We start from the raw sequence: 17,921 nt of genomic DNA on the forward strand, positions 1-17,921 counted from the left end.
GCCATATGCGCCGTCGCCTGCAGGTGGGTTGGGATCAAAGCCTCAACTGAAAAAAGAAGGAAGGAGATTGCGGCAGGGAGTCGAGAAGGCATGCTAACCACTACACCACAGTGCCGACACCGTAAGCATCGACACCGCCCGGAATCGAACCGAGGTCGCCAGCGTGACAGGCTGAAATTCGAAGTACTCCCATTGCACTACGCTCCTTTCTCAGCATTTTAGACCGTCCAGGCCACCTCCCTGCTGCGTATTTTCTTTCTTGTTCCAATTGCCATGCGGACAAGGTGAGGCCCTGCAAGTTGACAAACCTCCCTTTTCTTGGTGGTAAGGCAAGGCCTCAATCGCAAGCCGTCGAACCGCAAGGAGGCCCATGCGCAGCTCACCATCGTCTATTACTCATTCGTCTTCGAGGAAAGACCATATCTTGACGGTCTTGTCGTTGGCTGTCACAGACACATTGAGATGATGAGTGACGAAGCTTGTGAGTTGCTCAAGGGGCTCTGGGAAGGGTACCGCCGGAAACAATGCGTCGCGAAGAGCAGTGGATCGAACGGACGCGGTCGGCGTGTTGCGTTGCGCCTGGTACTCCCACCACGAAGTGCGGTAGCTCTTGCTCCGCTGTGTGCTCAGTCCCTATTACTACAGCACGACACACGCGCGCATACCACCGTTAGGGCATTGTGGAGCGAATTGGCTGGGGACTGCAGTGGCCGCTCACCCTCGTCAGCGAATTCTTCAAGGCGCGTAAGGTCGAATACGCGGATGGTGCAGTCTCGTGAACCGCTCACCAGCTTCATCGTATCGAATTGCAGTTCGCGTACAGAACCTGCCAGCACACAGTTGCGGCACTCGCCAGCGTTAGCGCCGTATGACCGGGCGTGCGTGCGTGCGTGTGTGCGATACCTGTGTGGGCGTTGAGGGTTGTGCGCAGTTTGCCGCCATCATAGATCTGAATGATGCCGTACGTGACATGGCCTCCACCCACCTGCAGCAGTGGTGTGAAAAGAAGTCTAACATTTACCTAGCGGGCGGTCGCGGGAATGGAGAGAGAAGAGAAGAGTACGATGAGGCGATCGCCATGCCATTGCAGACACCAGATCGGGTCATTGCGTGGTAGAGCACTGCAGAAAAAGGATTTAGTGTCGCGGCGCGCGTGCGCGTGCGTTGTGGCCGGCAAGTACTCAATAGTAGAGACCAGCTTGCCGGTGCGAAGGTCCCACTCATGAACCGAGCCGATATCCGAACCCGAGACCAGGCGATCTCCTTCTCTCCCAAAAGTGATTGTGAGTGGCCTATTCAGAATGGTGTGTGTGTGTGTGCGCGCGCACCCTGAAACTGGAAGCAGCGGCCGCTCTCGGCACAGTAGGCCGATGTGGGGATACTAAGCACACAGTTGGCATTTTCCAGGTCCCACAGTCGGATATCCTTCAGCGACTGTGAGATCATCCTGTTGCCCTCGATCTGCATCATCCACGGCCCGCCCTACACGCATATATATCAACATAAAAACGTATAAACATGTTAAATATAGAAACACAAGGCCTTTATCCTTGGCCGAGTAGGCTTACCCTGTGACCCTCGAACTTCTGGATGAGCTTTCCTCTCTTGTCGAGGTCGAACATCTTGATCACCCGTTCATCGGCGCACGACACCAGCTTCGAGTCATTGTCGATCAGCCTGGAGCGGATCGCACACGGAGCCAACACAAAAATTAAGCAACCACGGCGCGCGGAGGGGACAGAGTCGGTCTGAACGTCTGAGAGATCTGATTACCTCATGCATCGCACAAGCCCGTCGTGTGCCTCGATCTTGGCGGTCTGTTTTCCGCTGTTGATGGTCCATTGCGTGATCTCTCCCGATTCGTTGCCGCTCAACACGAACCCTCGCTCCTCTGCCGAGAGCTGCACGCAGCGCACCGTGTCCGAGTCGGAGAACGTCTTCACCGACAGACACCGCCCGTCCCGCCAATTCCTGTTTGCCCTCAAGCCACAAAAATGGTGAGCTCCATCAACAACATCTCAGGTACAGCACATAAGGGCCACTCACCTTTCTAGGGCCCGATAGTGCTTGAAGTTGGACTGCCAGTTGGCTGTAGGAATCCATTGCACCGTCTCGCCCATCCATCGGTGTGCTGGAAAGTGAAAATGGAACAACCTGCGTTTGCACCGGCGGTCGTGACTGGTGCGTGAGCAAACACGCCATGCAACACGACGCACAACGGTGCGGCCGCACATGCGGGAGGTACCGTTTCCACAGGGCATCGTCAACGACAAAATCGCGCCACCAGGTGTTGAGCATGCCCACAGAGTAGAGCAAGTCGGCCGGCCCGCCGAGGAGGGACATGACGTGGAAGGTGACTTCATCGGGCAGCGCCTCGAATGCGCCTCGCTGCGTGGCCCCAGACTGCTCTTCGGCTTCTTCGTCGGCTGCGACCACGGCACGTATGTCAATAAGCAGGCGCCGGAAGGGGGGGGGCGAAGAAATACTGAGAGAGAGATTTCGAAGGCCTGCTTCAATGTGTTGGCCGAAATTGTGGACAGCCTCGGGCGGAGGCAGCAAGGCACGCAATAGTCGGTCCGTCATCTCGCAGCTGGAAATGCACGCACAACAGCGCAGCGCCACTTGTTAAGATTTCGCAAACAGTTTCCGAAATGTGGCTCTGGTTGGCTGAATTTGGTTTTGGCCGCTTCTGCCGGTCGGAGCGACCAAATTCTGGTTTAAACGGGGAATGATCGGGCAATGCACGAAACACGCCCCGACACCTTCCCCATAAAAACGCCTGTGCGGCCTTTGGTTGTGTTATCAGCAAAGCAAGAACATCAGGCGTGGCTTACCGACACACGCACCACACTCGCTCAGCTAACTTCACCTTACCTACTACTACAACAACCATGAACCATCAGCAACAACAATCCGCTTCCCTATGCGTCAAGATGACTATTGTGGCCACCAATGAGAACCGCTTCATCGCGCTTCCGTCGCCGCCCGCATTCGCCCTCCTCGTTGAGAAGATCAGCACCGTGTTCGATCAGGTCAACAAGGCCGCCGTGCGCATCCACTACGTCGACGACGAGTCCGACAGAGTGGCCGTGTCCTCCTCCGACGAGCTCGCCTGCGCTCTCTCGCTCCTCCCCGCCGGACGCCAGCTCCGTCTCTTCGTCTCCACCACCTCTACCGAAGCTGGCCCCGCTGCTCCCCAGCAGGTGCCGACCCAAGAGCTGAGCGACCAAGTACCCGCCGAGCGCCCAGCCATCGGTGCGGCCTCCGATGTCGACGATCAGCCCAAGGCAATCCATGACGAGGTGGAGGACAACATCGGGACTGATGGCGAGGGGCAGCTCATCGACGTGCTAAAGCGCAAGCTCTCCCAGGAGGCGGACATCGTGGTCGGCGTCAATGTGTGCGAGAAGCAGTGCCTCCGCGTGCTCGCCAGGTTCGGAGGCGATCTGGACAAGACCGTCGCCGCACTCGCGGGCTTCCACGAGCGGAAGCAGCAGCGCCACGCCGCCGCTAACCACAACAAGACCAATAACGACCACCACCAGCAGCAGAAGAAGCGCCCGATCCCGCCCAGCTCGAGGCCCTCCACGAGCAGCGCCAGGCACGCCGGGCCGAGAGGCTCGCGGCAAGACTCGCCCGCCAGGAGCAGAAGAAGCAGCGCCAGGACAGCAACGACGACAGCGTCACCACCAAGAAGAGGATTGACGCGGCGAGCGTCGAGGCTCTGGTGGCCCTCATGGCCGACCTGGGACTGGCCGTGGGCACGGGCAGGTGCATCGGCGCCCTGCGCCGGGCCGATGGCGACGTCGACGCGGCCAAGGCCGACCTGGTGGACTGGTGCGCCAAGCGCCAGGAGCGCCAACGCAACAACGATAACAAGACGACCACGGCACCGATCCAAGGCCAAGAGACCGTCGAGGGCGACGACACCGACAAGAAGAAGCTGCTGACCCAGCTCGACCAGATGGGCTTCGGCGCGCCGACCGGCAACACGACAAGGCGGCCGAGAGGATCAAGAGGCGCAACGAGCGCCTGCTGAACAGGTTCAACGGCGATGTGGACCAGGTGGCCAGCCTGCTCAAGGCCAGGAGCGCCAAGGTAGAGGAGAGGACGGCCGCTCGCAAGGTCCACCAGGTCGAGCGTCCCCGCGGCAGGCGGTGCACTGCTCAAGCCACCGAGGAGAAGGCCAAGGCTTCGACCGCCTGCTGATCTCGCACCACAACGCACCAGCTGTCTGAGCCCAAACTCTGTTATCACTGATCTTTCCAATAACAAGAACCAACAGGCATCTTCTTTCAGAGCTACACTGTCGAACTTGCATGAAACATGAACACCACAATCAATTCTATGTGTAGGTGGTGCCGGTGGCCCTAGGGCGCCTGCCAGTAGAAGTGGAGGGTGACAGAGTTGGTGAGGCTGTAGGGAGTGTCGTCGAGCGCGAATGTCTTCTGCCAGCCTCGCTTCGTCCGCATCACTGCCGCCAGCGGGATCTCCATTGTGCCGTAGTCGTCCGGGTAGCGCGACGCGTCGTGAGCAGAGACATACAGTGTGGACTGGGCCGGATTGACGTCAAGGCTGGGCACGGCCAGAGACACAAAAGAGGTCAGCTTCGAAGATGACATGATACAGCACAGGCAAATAACTGGGGTGGGGGTGGATACAAGATGAACTTTTGGCAGAAGCCCAGCTCGCACTTTTTGCCGCGGGTGCCTGTTTTGCGCCACGCCGTGGGCTGGCGCCCGTCAGTGCCAACCCCCAGCCTGACGTAGCAATTCTCCGCCCTGAACACCCAACACGACCACCGTCAGTAACCACAGACAGACACACTCGACCACTGAAAGGGCGCGACAACAGGGAACGCAGATAAGTATACCTCCAGCCACACTGTGAGTCGATGTAGGCACTAAGCACTAATGTTGGAGAAAATGATTACATTAACAAACTGGCAGGAGCGTGGTGCAATCAAGAAAGAACGCTAAGGGCCGTACCGGTGACCTTGAGTGCGCCCACAGGCAGGTTGCGCAGCCCGGTCACCCACTCGGTCTGCCTGGCGCGCCACCTGGCGCGTCTCGCCTGCCGGCGCTGCTCCAGCACGCGCCTACGGTCCGGTCGTGCGACATGGCAGGGGATGACGGATGTGCTCGCGTCCCATGTGACCTCCCTCACGACGCCCACCGCCACGGTGCGGCCGAGATCGGCAAAGCAGAGACGGCCGAGGTTACCGCTCGAGGAGAACAAGTCGAGGCACAGTGGCTGCAAAGGAAACGTGAACGTGAGACTTAGGAAATGTGTATGTGCGCTGTGCGCTGTGCACCACATGTTCATGTGAGGTGTGTACTTGTTTGGGTGTCAGCTCCGCCATGCAGGCCATGCTCGAGCGTATGGATTGGGGGTCGTTTTCGATCAGCTGGCCCGTACGCTTGTCGATCTATGGAGGTAAGAGGCCCGAGAGCGTGAGCGAGTAGAGTTTAACAAAAACCCAACCATATTGCGATTACCTCATCCGGGATCGTACCGACGAGATGAGTTTGAAAGTGCATGGTACAGTGGCTGTGTGCACGCGCAGAGTCGGCGTGTAGCCTGATTTAAGCATGCCCGGGTGGGAGATGATGATCACCTGCGACTTGAAGGACTTGACCCGTCGAGGTTGGTCGCCGCCCTGTGGAACGATCACGCTGCCTCGCTCCACCAGGTCGACCAGCCGCGGCAGCTCAGCCTCTGCCGCGATCATGTTGGTAACCTCCTCCGCCTCCGCCTCCACTTCTGCCTCCGCCTCCGCCTCCGCCTCCTTCTTGCTTACGGTGTCCGAGGCCGCAGTGGTGCGCAGCCAGCGCAGCCTGACCGCCACGCTTTCGTGAGGTCCTAAGACCGCGCGGCGTGGCTGGTGATGAGATTCGATCGATTCAACGATGACGTCACCGTTGACGTTGCTCGGTTGGATGACCACCCGATCGCCCACGGAGAGCTGGCCGCTCACGATGCAGCCGCCCACGAGCACATCGCGGGTGTCGTGTCGATAGGAGCGCCGGTAGACCTTCTGCACCACCATGCGGGCGGGTCGACCGACGTGGTCCAGCCGCAGGCCCGGCGGGTCGAGAGCCACGGTCTCCAGGGCCTGCATGAGCGTGGGTCCCTTGTACCAGCTCATCGTTGTCGACTGCGTGAACACATTATCACCTGAGTTGGAATTAAAAGTTAGCAAATCCGGATGTGTGAGAACGAGTGCGGGCGTGAGACCTGTGATGGCAGATATGGGGATAAAGTGGGTCTGCGCGACGTTGAAGCCAACCCGCTTCAACGGGAGGGTGACGAGCTCCTTGGCGGCATCATAGCTCGACTGCGCGAAGTAGACGTTGGGATGGTCCATGTGCGTCACGCACACGATAACCTTCTTGACGCCCATCGTGTAGGCCAGCAGCGGATGGTTCTTGGTCTCATCGATTGGCGACAGCTGCCAATGCACGCCTGCTTAGCTCACTTTCGCGTACTTGTATGTGTCGGGTTCGGTGCGTACCTCTTTGGTCAGAGCGGAGATTACCAAGACGCCGCAGCGGCTGCCCACGATGCCCGCGTAGAAGTTCTTGACGCCCTTGCTCGCGCGGCCTGTCCGAAAGCCCGATGGTCAACTCACACACACACACACACACATCGGGTTTCGGACAGGCCGCGCGAGCAGGTGGAAGTACCTGGGACGTCGATGAGGGTGATGCGGCGCGAGTGGGACAGGCTCATCAAGCACTCCTGGGCGTCCAGGGTGGGCACGCCCACTTCGCCGTGCGGTTGCTGCTTGTCCTTGTGCAACGATGCCGAACCGGAGGAGGCCAGGTTGAGGCGGAGGAGCTCGAACAGGGCCGTTTTGCCCTGGCCCGAGGCGCCCATCAGCGCCACGGGTGTGGCAAGACCAGCACTCAGGTAGACTTCCTTCCACACACTCTGCCCGTTGGATTCCCTGGCCCGCTTCTCTGTAAACGCAGTCAACTGGTGGTTGTTGTTGTTTGGTCAGCGACTGTGTTGCCAAATGCAAGCGTGAGAAGGTGGCCTTTTCACCTGGGTGAGTTGGTCGGGAGGGAGAGATTGAGCCAAGGAAGCGAAGAAGGTGGTCTTCCAGAAGGCCTCTCCCTGCAGGGCATCGTGCCACGTCCTGCAAACCAGCCCGCAACGCGCCACCCCCGCCCCCACTCGCCGCATAACCTCCCACAGCAGTTCTGCACAAAAAGCAGCACTCGATTATTCTTGTGTACAACTTTTACGTGGCAGCCCCAAACCTGTGGCGCACCTGTAGGCAAGGCAGAGAAACCATCACTCGCTTCCATCTTCTTCCCCCCCAGGGCCGCAGTGGCTTCGAGTGGTTTATCTTTATTTTTCAAACCTGCATTTTTCTCGGTTCTTGCTTGAGAGAAATCGTGGGTCCCTGCTGGTGTGCAGACTCAACCAGGACGATGGAGAGACCACTTGCGCAGCTGTCGCTCTGCCCACGTACGGAGCACTTGGAGGGCAGCTTCGGCGGCACCAAGCCGGACATGAGGAGCCTGACCGAGGTGGGCGGGCTGGTGGCGCGGTTCGAGCAGTATGAGGCCGAGAACCGCGTGGAGCAGTGGGAGAGGCTCAACGTGCTGGTGCAGGAGAAGCTCGACGGGCTCGGCGTCTCCATCTTCTTCAAGGAACAGCATCAGCCCGTACTCAACTATCGGCCCTCCCCACACCGTACCCGCCCCCACGCCATTTCCTAAAATCTGCTGTGGAGTATTCAAGATGTTTTTTTTTCGTCAGCGCAGCGGCGGACAAGGAGGAGGATGAGGCCGACTTCAGGGACTTCCAGGAGTGGGTCTACGCACACGAGGAGGACCTGTTCCGGGTCCTCGGCAGCGACCGCAGCTTCGTGCTGCACGGGCAGTGGCTCGCCGGGCGCCAGCGCGGCGTCCACTACTCGCGCCTGCCGTCGCCCTTCGTCGCGGTCGACCTGATGGAGGCTGCCATGGCCCACCGCTTCCTGGCCTACGACCTGATGGTCGAAGTGCTCGGCAGCGTGGTGCCGGCCGCGCCCGTGCTGTGGCGCTCACGCCCCGCCGCGCCCTACGCCCAGCCCATCGCCACCACGCCCGGCGCCCACTTCAACGGGCTCCAGCAGCGCATCAAGCTCCCGCAGGCGCTCACCCAGACGTCGGCCTTTGGCGACGAGCCTGTCGAGGGCCTCTACCTGCGCATCGAGCGCGGCGGGGAGACCACTCACCACCGCTATAAGCTCATGCGCCAGACCGAGCGGCCTGATGACCGCAGGCGCGGACCCAAGACCAACGTCGTGGTTGCCAGCTAGCTGGCTCGCTCTGGGTCAAGGGACTGTTTGTCGCGCGCAAAGGCACAAAAGAAGAGAAAAGAAAAAAGAAAAGGGGAAAATAAATTAAATAACAAATCCCTCACGTGGAGCTGGGCTCAGTCGAAGACGCCTTGTTGCTTGAGGGCGGCGATGGCGTCGGCGGAAAGGCCGAGGAGCTCGCGAAGCACCTCGCTGTTGTGCTGGCCGAGCACTGGCGCAGGGCCGCGGGGGCAGGGGTTGGTGTGAGACATCTTTACCGGATTGCCCATCAGCTTCACCGTGCCGATCTCAGGTTGCTGCGAGGAGGTGGGCACGTTTCTCAGTCAATAAGCAACGACGCGATGTAAGGGCCAGAGAGCTGAATGAAAGTACCTCAACTTCGACGATCATCTTGCGGTCATGTGCGACGTGCTGATCGTTGGCCACGTCGGCCAACTCCTTGATCGGACAGGCTGGAATCTGTAAAGCGAGCTGGTCAGCTTCACAAGAGAAATGAGTGTCCCTTTAGTTTGGTGGGCATACTCGGTTCTCGAGGAGGAGGGTCACGATGTCTTCAATCTTGTGCTGCGATGTCCAGCCCTCCACGAGCACCTTGAGCTGTGCATGGTTCTCCAACCTGCACGCGGGCCACACCCTCCGTTTAGCGAGGGAAAGGTGCTGGTGGTGTGCGTGCAAGAGTGTGGTTACCGCTTGGGGTTGGTGTTGAACGTCGGATCGGCAATTTCGGTGGCCATGCCGAGAGCGCCAGCGGTGCACGCAACAAAGCGCTGCCAGATGGCATCGTTGGCGACGGCGATGATGACCCATCCATCGGCCGCCTTGAACGAATCGTAGGGCGCGATAAACTCATACCTGTGTGTTGTGGTGTGAGTCGGGTGTAGTTAACAGGAAGGCTGGCTGATGGTAAGTAAAGGCTGACCTGTTGCCGATCCGAGATGGTACGGCGTCCTCAATAAATATCTTCTGTACATGCTGGCTCATGGTCGTGAACAGCGAATCCACGAGGGCTACGTCCACCAGCTGCCCCTGGCCCGTGGTTCTTCGCACCTGTTTATGCCATAGCACGCATACAACAAACACACGCCTTCAACATTGGTGTATCGAGATTGGAGAAAAGGCGTGAGAACGGCGAAACGGTACCTGGAGCGCAGACAACACGCCGACGCAGGTGAACAGCGCGCAGGTCATATCGCCAATCGCGGTGCCTGCGCGTGTGGGCGGGGAGTCTGGCCAGCCGGTGATGCTCATCAGGCCGCTCATCGCCTGTCAGTGAGAGTGGGCGGTGTCGTGCCAGTCTGTTCAGGCCAGTAATGGTGGAACATGCGACTTGACGTTGAAAGTACCTGGCTGATGATGTCGTAGCCGGGCCGGCTCTTGTAGCGGCCCGTCTGGCCGAAGCCGGAGATGGCAGCATAGACGATGCGCGGGTTGACCTCCTTGAGCTTCTCGTAGCCGAGCCCGATGCGGTCCATAGTGCCCGGACTGAAGTTCTCTATCACCACATCACACTTGCGCACGAGGTCTAGGAACACCTTCTTGCCTTCCGCATTCTTTAGGTTGAGGGTAATGCTCCGCTTGCCCCTACAGCACGAACGCCGCATGCGGCTCGGTTCATTAAACATGTCCCAACTCAACGGTTGATGCAACACAAGTGGAACTACAGCACGCAACATAAGGTGAAGGCAGACGCAGCACTGACCTGTTGAGGTTGACGTAGTAGAGGCTCACGCCGTCCTTGAACGGCGGAAACTGCCGGGCGTCGTCGCCAATGCCGGGTAGTTCGAGTTTAATGACGTCCGCACCCATGTCCGCCAGCAGCATGGTGCAGAAGGGACCCGCGAGCACCCGCGTGAGGTCCAACACACGCACGCCCATGCGACCTCCACCCTCCACTCCGGCTTCGCTCTTTGCATCACCTGCGTGAGGGACATAATATATTTAATATTTCTACCAATACCACTACTTAATCTAAAATGATTACATAAAGAATGGGAACCTTGCTCTTGGCCCCCTGCCCTGCTGCGGAGTGCGCGCAGCTCCTCTTCAAGTTGCTTTCGGGCACTTCGCTCTTGCTCGAGTTCGCGCCGCAGTTGCGCCTCCACCGTGTTCTCCATGCTGCTAGCAGCGCAACAAATAAAGTCCCAAAGAGACCGAGGTCGGCCACATTATTTTTTGTATTTACAACTTTTCTTTTTTGATTTGAGTGGGATTCGAACCGGCAGTCCAGCTGAAGATACCTCGGGCGAAAAGCCCCGAGGATCTCGTTGAATGAGGTGTCATGCGCCGAGACGGGCGAAACTGAGGGGCTGATGAAGGCGTGATGATGGTGTTGGCGCCTACGGAATGCAAGCGAGTCGCGCGAAAACATGTGGGCATTCGGTGGAGGAGGAGTTCGCTTTGGCTGTACACAACACCAGCTCCTCCGTCCACTACGCCACAGGGCAACAACCGTAGAGAGGGCTCGAAGCTGCAAAGGCTCGTTGAACGCCGCCGTGAAGAAAGCAAGTAGGTGAGAGAGCCTCCCAAACCCAAGCCAGCACACCAACTACGATAGAAGCAACTATTTTACACACCACCCTCTTCAATCATCTTCTACCTCGAGCCTCTTCCTCTGCACAACGAAAAGTAAAAACAACACAGTCGCGACGATGAGCGCTGCTACACAAATCAGCATGGAAGAGGTAATGGTGGACCACAGAGGCCGAGCAGAGCCGGTAGATGGCATGGACGAGGAGAGTCTGTCGAACATCTCGAACAAACCACCTCAGATCTCAACAACGCCTTCGACTAGCCCCATACTTGACACGAGCGCCAACGCAACGAGCAGCAGCGACGAGGAAGAAGAAGACAGCAGCCACCGCCTCAACAACCGACAGCAGGACCGGCAGGCGGGCGATGAAGAGTCTTCGGAGGATGGCGACGAGGCCAGCTCGTTCATGAACGCCGACCTCCAGGCCTGCCGCGAAGGCGCACTCGCGGGCATGGTGCAGCGGGTCAAGCCCTACCACGAGCGCTACGTCGGGCAAATCCGGAGAGGCCGCTGGGAGGGCCGCGGTCGGCTCGTCTACAGCGCCGACGATCCGCGGGGCCGCATCGACTACGACGGCGAGTTCCGCGCCGGGCGGCGACACGGCAAGGGCAAGCTCCGCTGGCGCAACGGGTGCATCTACAAGGGCTCGTGGAAGGACGACATGATGCAGGGAAACGGAAGCATGAAGTGGCCCACTGGTACGGCTCTCTACATTGAAGTTTCGAGGTTGAAGATACCAAGGCTTACGCGGGCGTGTGCCACGTGCAGGGCAAGTGTACAAGGGCGGGTGGGAGAACAATCAGATGCACGGCGAGGGAGTGATGACGTGGCAGAATCCGCAGGTGCGCTACGTCGGTTCGTGGTGGAACGGCAAGCGATACGGTCAAGGCAGGATCACCTTCGCCGAGGACGATGAAGCCGAGCGAGTGCACTACGAAGGTACAATGCTGGCTCGCCTTGGTGCTCTCTGTTTCGCCTGGTGGCTCACCTCGATCTGCTCTACCACGTTAGGTTGGTGGCAAAACGACAGGAAGGAGGGATGGGGCGAGATGGTGTGGAAGTCGGGCTCGCACTACCAGGGCGAGTGGAAATCGGGGCTGAGGGACGGCTTCGGTGTCCACACCTTCCACAACGCTGACAAGTACCCTATTCCTTTCCTCTCTGCCCAACGAAGCTCTTCTAACTTCTGATCTCCTCCCGCAGATACGTGGGCCAGTGGACCAAGGACAAGCGCACGGGCAAGGGGGAGCTGCAGTTCGCCAACGGAGACAAGTTCGAAGGCGAGTGGGTGGAGGACAAGAAGCACGGCAAAGGCGTCTACACCTACGCTCACGGCCGCATCCGCCACGAGACCTGGCAACAAGGGTGCCGAGTGGAGGACCCTAAGCAAAAGTACATCTCCTCGCTCGCAGGACACACGCACATATCAGCGCTAACGGATGGCCTCCTACCACAACTAGGTTCATGGTACAATCGTTGGTCGTGTTGTGCGTCGAGTACGTGGGGAGCAACCCGGAGCTGCTACTAGCGGACAAGAGAGTACGTCAGTCGCTATTCCTGACACGCTTACTCATCTTGCTTACTGATTGAACCAATCTCTCTTCATCGGCGATACAGTCTATGTCCTCGAAAAGGAGGACTAGCGTGAGTGGCATGAGCAAGATGGTGATGGATCTGGTGACGAGCCACGGAGCTCGCTCCAAGAGCACGGAGAAGGACGCCTCTGAACGCGACGCCGGAGACTGGGAGCCGAGCAGCGATGCGCTCGCCCAGCTCGACGACAACACCACGTCTGGAAGCGCCAGCGGCAAGGAGCGCAGAGCTTCTTTCCAAGCCAGGCAGCTGGTGGACCCGGGCTATGCCCTGGAGAGTGCCGCCACAAGATCTATGCTGTCTTCTTCATCTTCATCGTCGACCAGTACGTCTGCGTCGAAGCGAAGGCGGAGCAAGAGAGGGTCGACCCCCGGCCCGGTGCTGCCCCAAGAGATGATGGTGCTCGTGGAGGCCTACATGCAGAGGATCGCGCAGAGGAAGCGGGTCGAGCAGGAGTCGCAGAACCAGAAAAAGGACCGGGAGAGGGCTGGCAGACGGCGGATCGCCAGCTGCCTCGTCCAGTGAAGATCGCGTTTAGAGTTGTAGATAAGACTTGTCGGCACAGACGGAAAGAAGGAAGAACTCGATTGGCTATCTTATTTGTCGACAATTTATTTTGTGGAATTCAAAGATTGCAGTGACGGTTGGGGAGTTTGGGTTGGCTGTGCGACGGGAAAGGAGAAGTGTACTGTCCGTTTGGGCTCGAGCGGCGGTTTTAATGGACATAGCCTAGCCAACCGCATGTCGAAGATCGCAGATGTTACTTAGCGGGCAAGAGTGTTGTCCCTGTAGCCTGTACAACCGAGTTCATCACCACGCCTTTGGCGGTGGACTTCCCGCCTCGCGGATGAGCCGTATGGGCGCTCATACTGCACTGTGGTCCCTATACTACCTCACATATGCGCCCGGCTCACTAACTCCTGCCCACACCAGATAAAAGGGACGCGAAGGTGTGCTGTTTGCTCATCCACCCAGCGATCCACACCACCTCATTCACCAACCTCGCTTCTTTTCCCTCAGCCGAAAGGAAGTCGACTCACTATCAACAGACTCCCCACTCCAACCCACCACATCACCATGGCCTCAATCTTCTCTCGTTACGGTGCTCTCTGTGCGCTTCTTCTCGTGGTTCTCGCCGCCTTCTTGGGAGTGGCGGTGGCCAGCGACAGCTGCGAGTGCCCGTGCCCCTGCGACTCGGACAGTGGCAGCTTCGCGGTAACGTGGTACAGCGGCTCGAGCGTGTGGTGGCTGGCGGTCACCATCCCGGGCTCCAGTTCGGTCAAGATCGACTGCGGCAACGGCCAGGGCTTCGTCAACATGACCCCCGGCTGGGCATCCAACATGTGGACCTTCTCCTCGGGCAACGGCCAGGCGTGCAAATCCAGCGTCCAGTTCATCGTCAATGGCGGCTCCGCCCAGTCTGCCACCGCGCCTTTCTAGAGAGAAAGCTTCGCTCAGTTTGACTTGTCCTACAACTCGGATCTTGTAAATGCAACTCCAACTCCTTTGTACAAAACGATTTCCCAGTCCCATCGGTCTTGAAAGGTGGTGGTCCTGTTGGCCAGACCAAAAACCGGACAGAGAGGGGAATGGGCGGTTGGATACGGCCATACTGCGCAGAAAGCACCGCTTCCCATCCGAACAGCGAAGTTAAGCTGCGCCAGGCGGTGTTAGTACTGGGGTGGGCGACCACCCGGGAATCCACCGTGCCGTATCCTTTTTTCCCTCTTTGCCCCCCCCACTGCTCTCCCCCATATCCCTTAGAAAAGAGCCTCGTGTATTTATTTTTATTTTGCCCCACAGAACGAAAACGCCACAGAAGGTGAAGGTGCACGCGAGTGGAAGCAAGAGGCGAGGGAGCAGCGATGGAGAGGAAGACCAGCAACAGTGGGGTGGTGGCTGCCTTGGAGACCCCAACGGGCCTCCGCTTCCCCTCCATCGAAGCTTCGCGCCCTGCTGCCGCCCCTGTCTTGGAGGAATATTTTGGTACCTATTTTTTGTTTATATATTATTTTTTTTTTGGAGGCGTGTTGCACCCTCGCTTTCGTTCTCCCCCCCCCCTCCCTCAGCGAGCAGGAACTCCTGGCCCAGCGTTTTCTTCGTCGGGGTTGTGTTGTGTTGTTTTGCTCCCCTTGCCGCATTGGTGGTTGCTTGTCCGATTGTTAAATGTTATTTTTAATGTTTTCTGCAGTACGCCCCTTGTAAGTCTGACCCACCTGACTACTCCAAACCCAGGATTCATGTACATTGGAGAGATGCTGAAGGAGTGGCGGATGAACAAGGAAGAGGTGACCCTGGAGCGACTGCTTGCGGAGGCCAGCAACGATCACTTGCTCTGGGAAGCCGAGCGGGCCAACCAGGAGCTCATCCTGTTGTACGCCTCCTCCCGCACCACCGCAATGCAACGTTGAAGTGTACAACATTTACCGTTTGCTCGACGATGCGTCATTTAGTGTCAACCGCGAGCGAGTGGTGGACAAGATATTGCAGTACGCTTTCAGCAGCAACGAAGCCAGCCCGCAGAGCTCGCCCTCAAAGATGGATGCGCAGCAGCCACCACAGATCACCCCGTAGTGCGCCTTCTTGAACTTCTCACTTCTTGAAGCCCATGAAGCTGACGTGCTCATTACTGCGCAGTGCGGAGATCAAGAGTTTTTGTCAGGACTTGTTATCATTGGAGGTGAGGCAGGGTGGCGTCTTTGACGATAGCGGCCAGACCAGGATCATCCACCACCTCTTCTCCTCGTTCTTCACACCCGAGGACGAAGACGGCAAACCGCGATTCCGAGCGCCACCACCGGAAGCCGGTACCCTCCTCCAGGTGCTGGCCTACCGACCACAATCCCGCGAGAAAGTACGCGCGTGGCCACCATTCTCTACATTGTCCATCTCCTTCGCCTGTTCGCGCTCACATCATTTACTGCGCCTTACCAGGTCCTCTCGTATCTTGTCGATACGCCCGCCGAGATGTTTGTGGACTTCTTTTTGGTGCATTTGGACCATCTGATCGTATCGGATGTGCTCACGACCCTGGTGAGCCTGCTCAGCGAGGCCCCGCCCTCGGCCTGGCTGCCCACCGGCGGTCCGCGAGTGCTTCAGCTCCCGCTGTCAGAGTTTGACGTCAGCCCGAGCCTGGTCGACGCCTTCAACGAGGTACCACACTGTGCCACTTCAACACACGCGCTCGAGCTTTGTCCTGTCCTGTCGGTGGCTGACCGGCTTCTCGTCCGCGCGCAGTGGCTGATTGCCGGCAGTTTTGTAGATCGGGTGATTGCCACCATTCTCCGACCCGATGACGGTGATGGTGGTGGCGATAAGCGACGGCGAGCCGAGATCACCGAGAAGGTAGTCCTGGTCGGGGCGCTGCCAGTGCGCAGATAGTGAATGACTGACATTCGCGTCGGCTCTGGCGCAGGCGTTCGGGTTGCTGGGGCAAGTGGTGATGATCGCGCGGTCGCACCTCCACATTGGTCAAGACCCACCACCCATCTTCTACGAGCTCATGGAGGAGACCCGACTCAGGCCCTTCCTCCGCTCAATTTTGAAACACCAGGTACGCCCCTCCCCAGTCAAATCCACAAATGCCGCCACACAATATACCAATCGGCCGCTGAGCGCTTTTGGGGGGGGGGGCAACTAGAACGACAAGGTGGTGGGCGAGGGGCTGGCGCTTCTCTCGTCGCTGTTGGTATGCGACCGAATGAGCGAGGCCGAGAAGAGGAAGAGGGCGGAAGAAGAGGCGGAGGAGTCCGCGAGCAACAACCAACAACCTGAAGCGGCTTCGTCGACGGCTTCGTCTTCTTCCGCACCATCATCAGAGATGCAGGCCGCAGCGCAGAGTTATGGGGACCTGCTGCCGCGACTCGACGGCAAGGCCGATGACGGTTCGGCATTCGACCGAAGAAGCGGAAAGAGCGAAAGCGATCAGGTGAAGATGCCGGAATCGCATTTCAACGAGGTCCTCGTGGAGGTGCTCAGAGACAGCCTTCCGACCCTGGTGATGCGATTAAGGCCGGAGGAAGCGTTGGAGGCGGGTAAGCCCGACTGGCAACGCGAGACCGACGCCAAGCAGGCGGAAAGCGATGCGATGGTCGAGCAACGGAGGCTCGAGAGAAAAGGTGGAGGCGAAGCGACGATAACAACAACGACAACGACAACCAACGGAAAGCAGCAAGTTCAGACACTACAGAGGAAACGACCGTTTGGATTGCTGCGCTTGAAGATCGCCGAGTCGATGCGCGCGCTGGTGTTGCACTTCACCGTTCCCTCAGCGGACGACACACTCGCCGAGGCGTTCTTCACACTGCTCAAGTCGTTGAAATTCCCTACTCTCCTCGTGGTACCTCCCCTCTCTTTATGTTGACACGACACAACACGGCCGCACATTGACACGCACCACCGCATACGCAACTGCACGACCCGGGTGTAGGCCACGACATTGAGACTGACCTAATTGAATCTCGGCATTGACCATCACAGGAGCTGCTGATAGACAATCCTCGCATGGACATTCTTCACACAGTCATCATCCAAACGCTCAAGCCCATTTTGGTGAAGGACAAACCGCGTTCCTTCCTACACGCCGTACGTTGGCCTGCCTGCCTGCCCCGACGCGCGCACTTCTTTGCTCTCTCTCTCTCTTCGTCGCTGACTTTTTCTTCTGGTGTTGCACATCATGATGGAGCAGGTGGTCAAGGAGGGCTCGTTCATTCGTCAGATTGTTCAGATCCTGCCTCTGTGCGGACTCACGAGGTTCGCTCCCAAGTCTTCTCTCTCGTCGAGCACTCTCGGAGCTAAACGCTTCAACCCACGCTGCTGCTGTCGCAATAGGAGTTCACCAGATGGGGAGTTGACTGCGTTGCGACCACCGGTGAAGGAGATCATGAACAGCCTCACGCGGACCTCGCTCAGCGATCCCGACCTGACCTCGCTCCTCGACGGTACTGATCTCTCCCGCCGGCCTAACGCGGCTCTGCGAGATGCTTACTTTTTTCTTCGGTTGGATGTGGTCAGATCAAGGCTGGTGGGATCAGGCCGTGAGCACCAACTCCGCCGGACCCGCGCCTCCCGCTTCGGCGATGGTCCCCTTCGCTTAGCTACGGTCTTGTCAATGAAGCCTTCGCCATGACTGGTGCCTGCCTCACCTTTATTTTCTTATTATTCTGATTATTTATTGGACAGATATTTCAGCATAGGGGGGGGGGTAGTGGAGATGACCGACGGTGTTGGGATGTATTTATTTATTTTCTAATTTTCTTTTTAATCCAGTTTTGGCTGGTCCTTCCAAAAATGGCAAGTCTTATCCAAATACGAAAGTCCAGAAACACACCAAAACAAAGAATCAAGAGAGGGAAAGGAGGTGTGTGGAAGAAGAAGAGGAGGAAGGGGCGACAGCAGTGATCTCTCGTTTCTCTTTCTCTTTTCTCTCAGTTCTTTCAACTCTCTCTCCTCAGCTGGCTGAAAGAGAGAAAACCGACTGAGTCA

At 58.2% G+C, this 17,921-nt stretch overlaps 8 protein-coding genes across 8 annotated transcripts; 5 read left to right on the forward strand and 3 right to left on the reverse strand.

Moving 5' to 3' along the window:
• Positions 1-396: 396 nt before the first annotated feature.
• ACA1_279240 (WD domain, Gbeta repeat-containing protein) lies at positions 397-2,583 on the reverse strand (the record flags this gene model as incomplete). The annotated part of the gene is given in 11 exon segments (XM_004344635.1): positions 397-618; positions 666-826; positions 904-985; positions 1,196-1,263; positions 1,329-1,482; positions 1,569-1,677; positions 1,774-1,901; positions 1,917-1,971; positions 2,047-2,154; positions 2,246-2,426; positions 2,565-2,583. 11 exon segments carry the CDS (start codon positions 2,581-2,583, stop codon positions 397-399), a joined length of 1,287 nt encoding a protein of 428 aa, XP_004344685.1.
• Positions 2,584-2,891: 308 nt separating this feature from the next.
• Positions 2,892-4,039, forward strand: ACA1_279250 (PB1 domain containing protein; the record flags this gene model as incomplete). Its single annotated transcript, XM_004344636.1, is given in 2 exon segments — positions 2,892-3,757; positions 3,772-4,039. 2 exon segments carry the CDS (start codon positions 2,892-2,894, stop codon positions 4,037-4,039), a joined length of 1,134 nt encoding a protein of 377 aa, XP_004344686.1.
• Positions 4,040-4,370: 331 nt separating this feature from the next.
• On the reverse strand, positions 4,371-6,879 carry ACA1_279260 (elongation factor Tu Cterminal domain containing protein; the record flags this gene model as incomplete). Its single annotated transcript, XM_004344637.1, has 9 exons — positions 4,371-4,575; positions 4,662-4,781; positions 4,828-4,834; positions 4,989-5,253; positions 5,339-5,428; positions 5,561-6,177; positions 6,238-6,451; positions 6,515-6,603; positions 6,687-6,879. The coding sequence occupies 9 exons, from the start codon at positions 6,877-6,879 to the stop codon at positions 4,371-4,373; spliced, it is 1,800 nt and encodes a 599-aa protein (XP_004344687.1).
• Positions 6,880-7,439: 560 nt separating this feature from the next.
• Positions 7,440-8,314, forward strand: ACA1_279270 (DNA ligase IIIlike protein; the record flags this gene model as incomplete). The annotated part of the gene is made up of 2 exons (XM_004344638.1): positions 7,440-7,704; positions 7,776-8,314. 2 exons carry the CDS (start codon positions 7,440-7,442, stop codon positions 8,312-8,314), a joined length of 804 nt encoding a protein of 267 aa, XP_004344688.1.
• A 116-nt stretch (positions 8,315-8,430) lies between these two features.
• Positions 8,431-10,428, reverse strand: ACA1_279280 (Lcarnitine dehydratase/bile acid-inducible protein F, putative; the record flags this gene model as incomplete). Its single annotated transcript, XM_004344639.1, has 9 exons — positions 8,431-8,610; positions 8,687-8,773; positions 8,837-8,930; positions 9,002-9,166; positions 9,234-9,361; positions 9,455-9,577; positions 9,658-9,895; positions 10,014-10,230; positions 10,377-10,428. 9 exons carry the CDS (start codon positions 10,426-10,428, stop codon positions 8,431-8,433), a joined length of 1,284 nt encoding a protein of 427 aa, XP_004344689.1.
• Positions 10,429-10,962: 534 nt separating this feature from the next.
• ACA1_279290 (MORN repeatcontaining protein) lies at positions 10,963-12,962 on the forward strand (the record flags this gene model as incomplete). Its single annotated transcript, XM_004344640.1, has 6 exons — positions 10,963-11,542; positions 11,613-11,783; positions 11,856-11,985; positions 12,048-12,236; positions 12,305-12,383; positions 12,462-12,962. The coding sequence occupies 6 exons, from the start codon at positions 10,963-10,965 to the stop codon at positions 12,960-12,962; spliced, it is 1,650 nt and encodes a 549-aa protein (XP_004344690.1).
• Positions 12,963-13,514: 552 nt separating this feature from the next.
• On the forward strand, positions 13,515-13,877 carry ACA1_279300 (uncharacterized protein; the record flags this gene model as incomplete). The annotated part of the gene is made up of 1 exon (XM_004344641.1): positions 13,515-13,877. One exon carries the CDS (start codon positions 13,515-13,517, stop codon positions 13,875-13,877), a length of 363 nt encoding a protein of 120 aa, XP_004344691.1.
• A 425-nt stretch (positions 13,878-14,302) lies between these two features.
• Positions 14,303-17,533, forward strand: ACA1_279310 (uncharacterized protein; the record flags this gene model as incomplete). The annotated part of the gene is made up of 11 exons (XM_004344642.1): positions 14,303-14,423; positions 14,673-14,811; positions 14,891-15,007; positions 15,075-15,291; positions 15,372-15,782; positions 15,853-15,990; positions 16,078-16,776; positions 16,917-17,021; positions 17,125-17,213; positions 17,268-17,377; positions 17,451-17,533. 11 exons carry the CDS (start codon positions 14,303-14,305, stop codon positions 17,531-17,533), a joined length of 2,229 nt encoding a protein of 742 aa, XP_004344692.1.
• Between the last annotated feature and the right edge of the window lie 388 nt (positions 17,534-17,921).

This window comes from Acanthamoeba castellanii, assembly GCF_000313135.1.
Source record: "Acanthamoeba castellanii str. Neff unplaced genomic scaffold scf7180000084776, whole genome shotgun sequence".
Lineage (NCBI taxonomy): Eukaryota > Discosea > Longamoebia > Acanthamoebidae > Acanthamoeba > Acanthamoeba castellanii.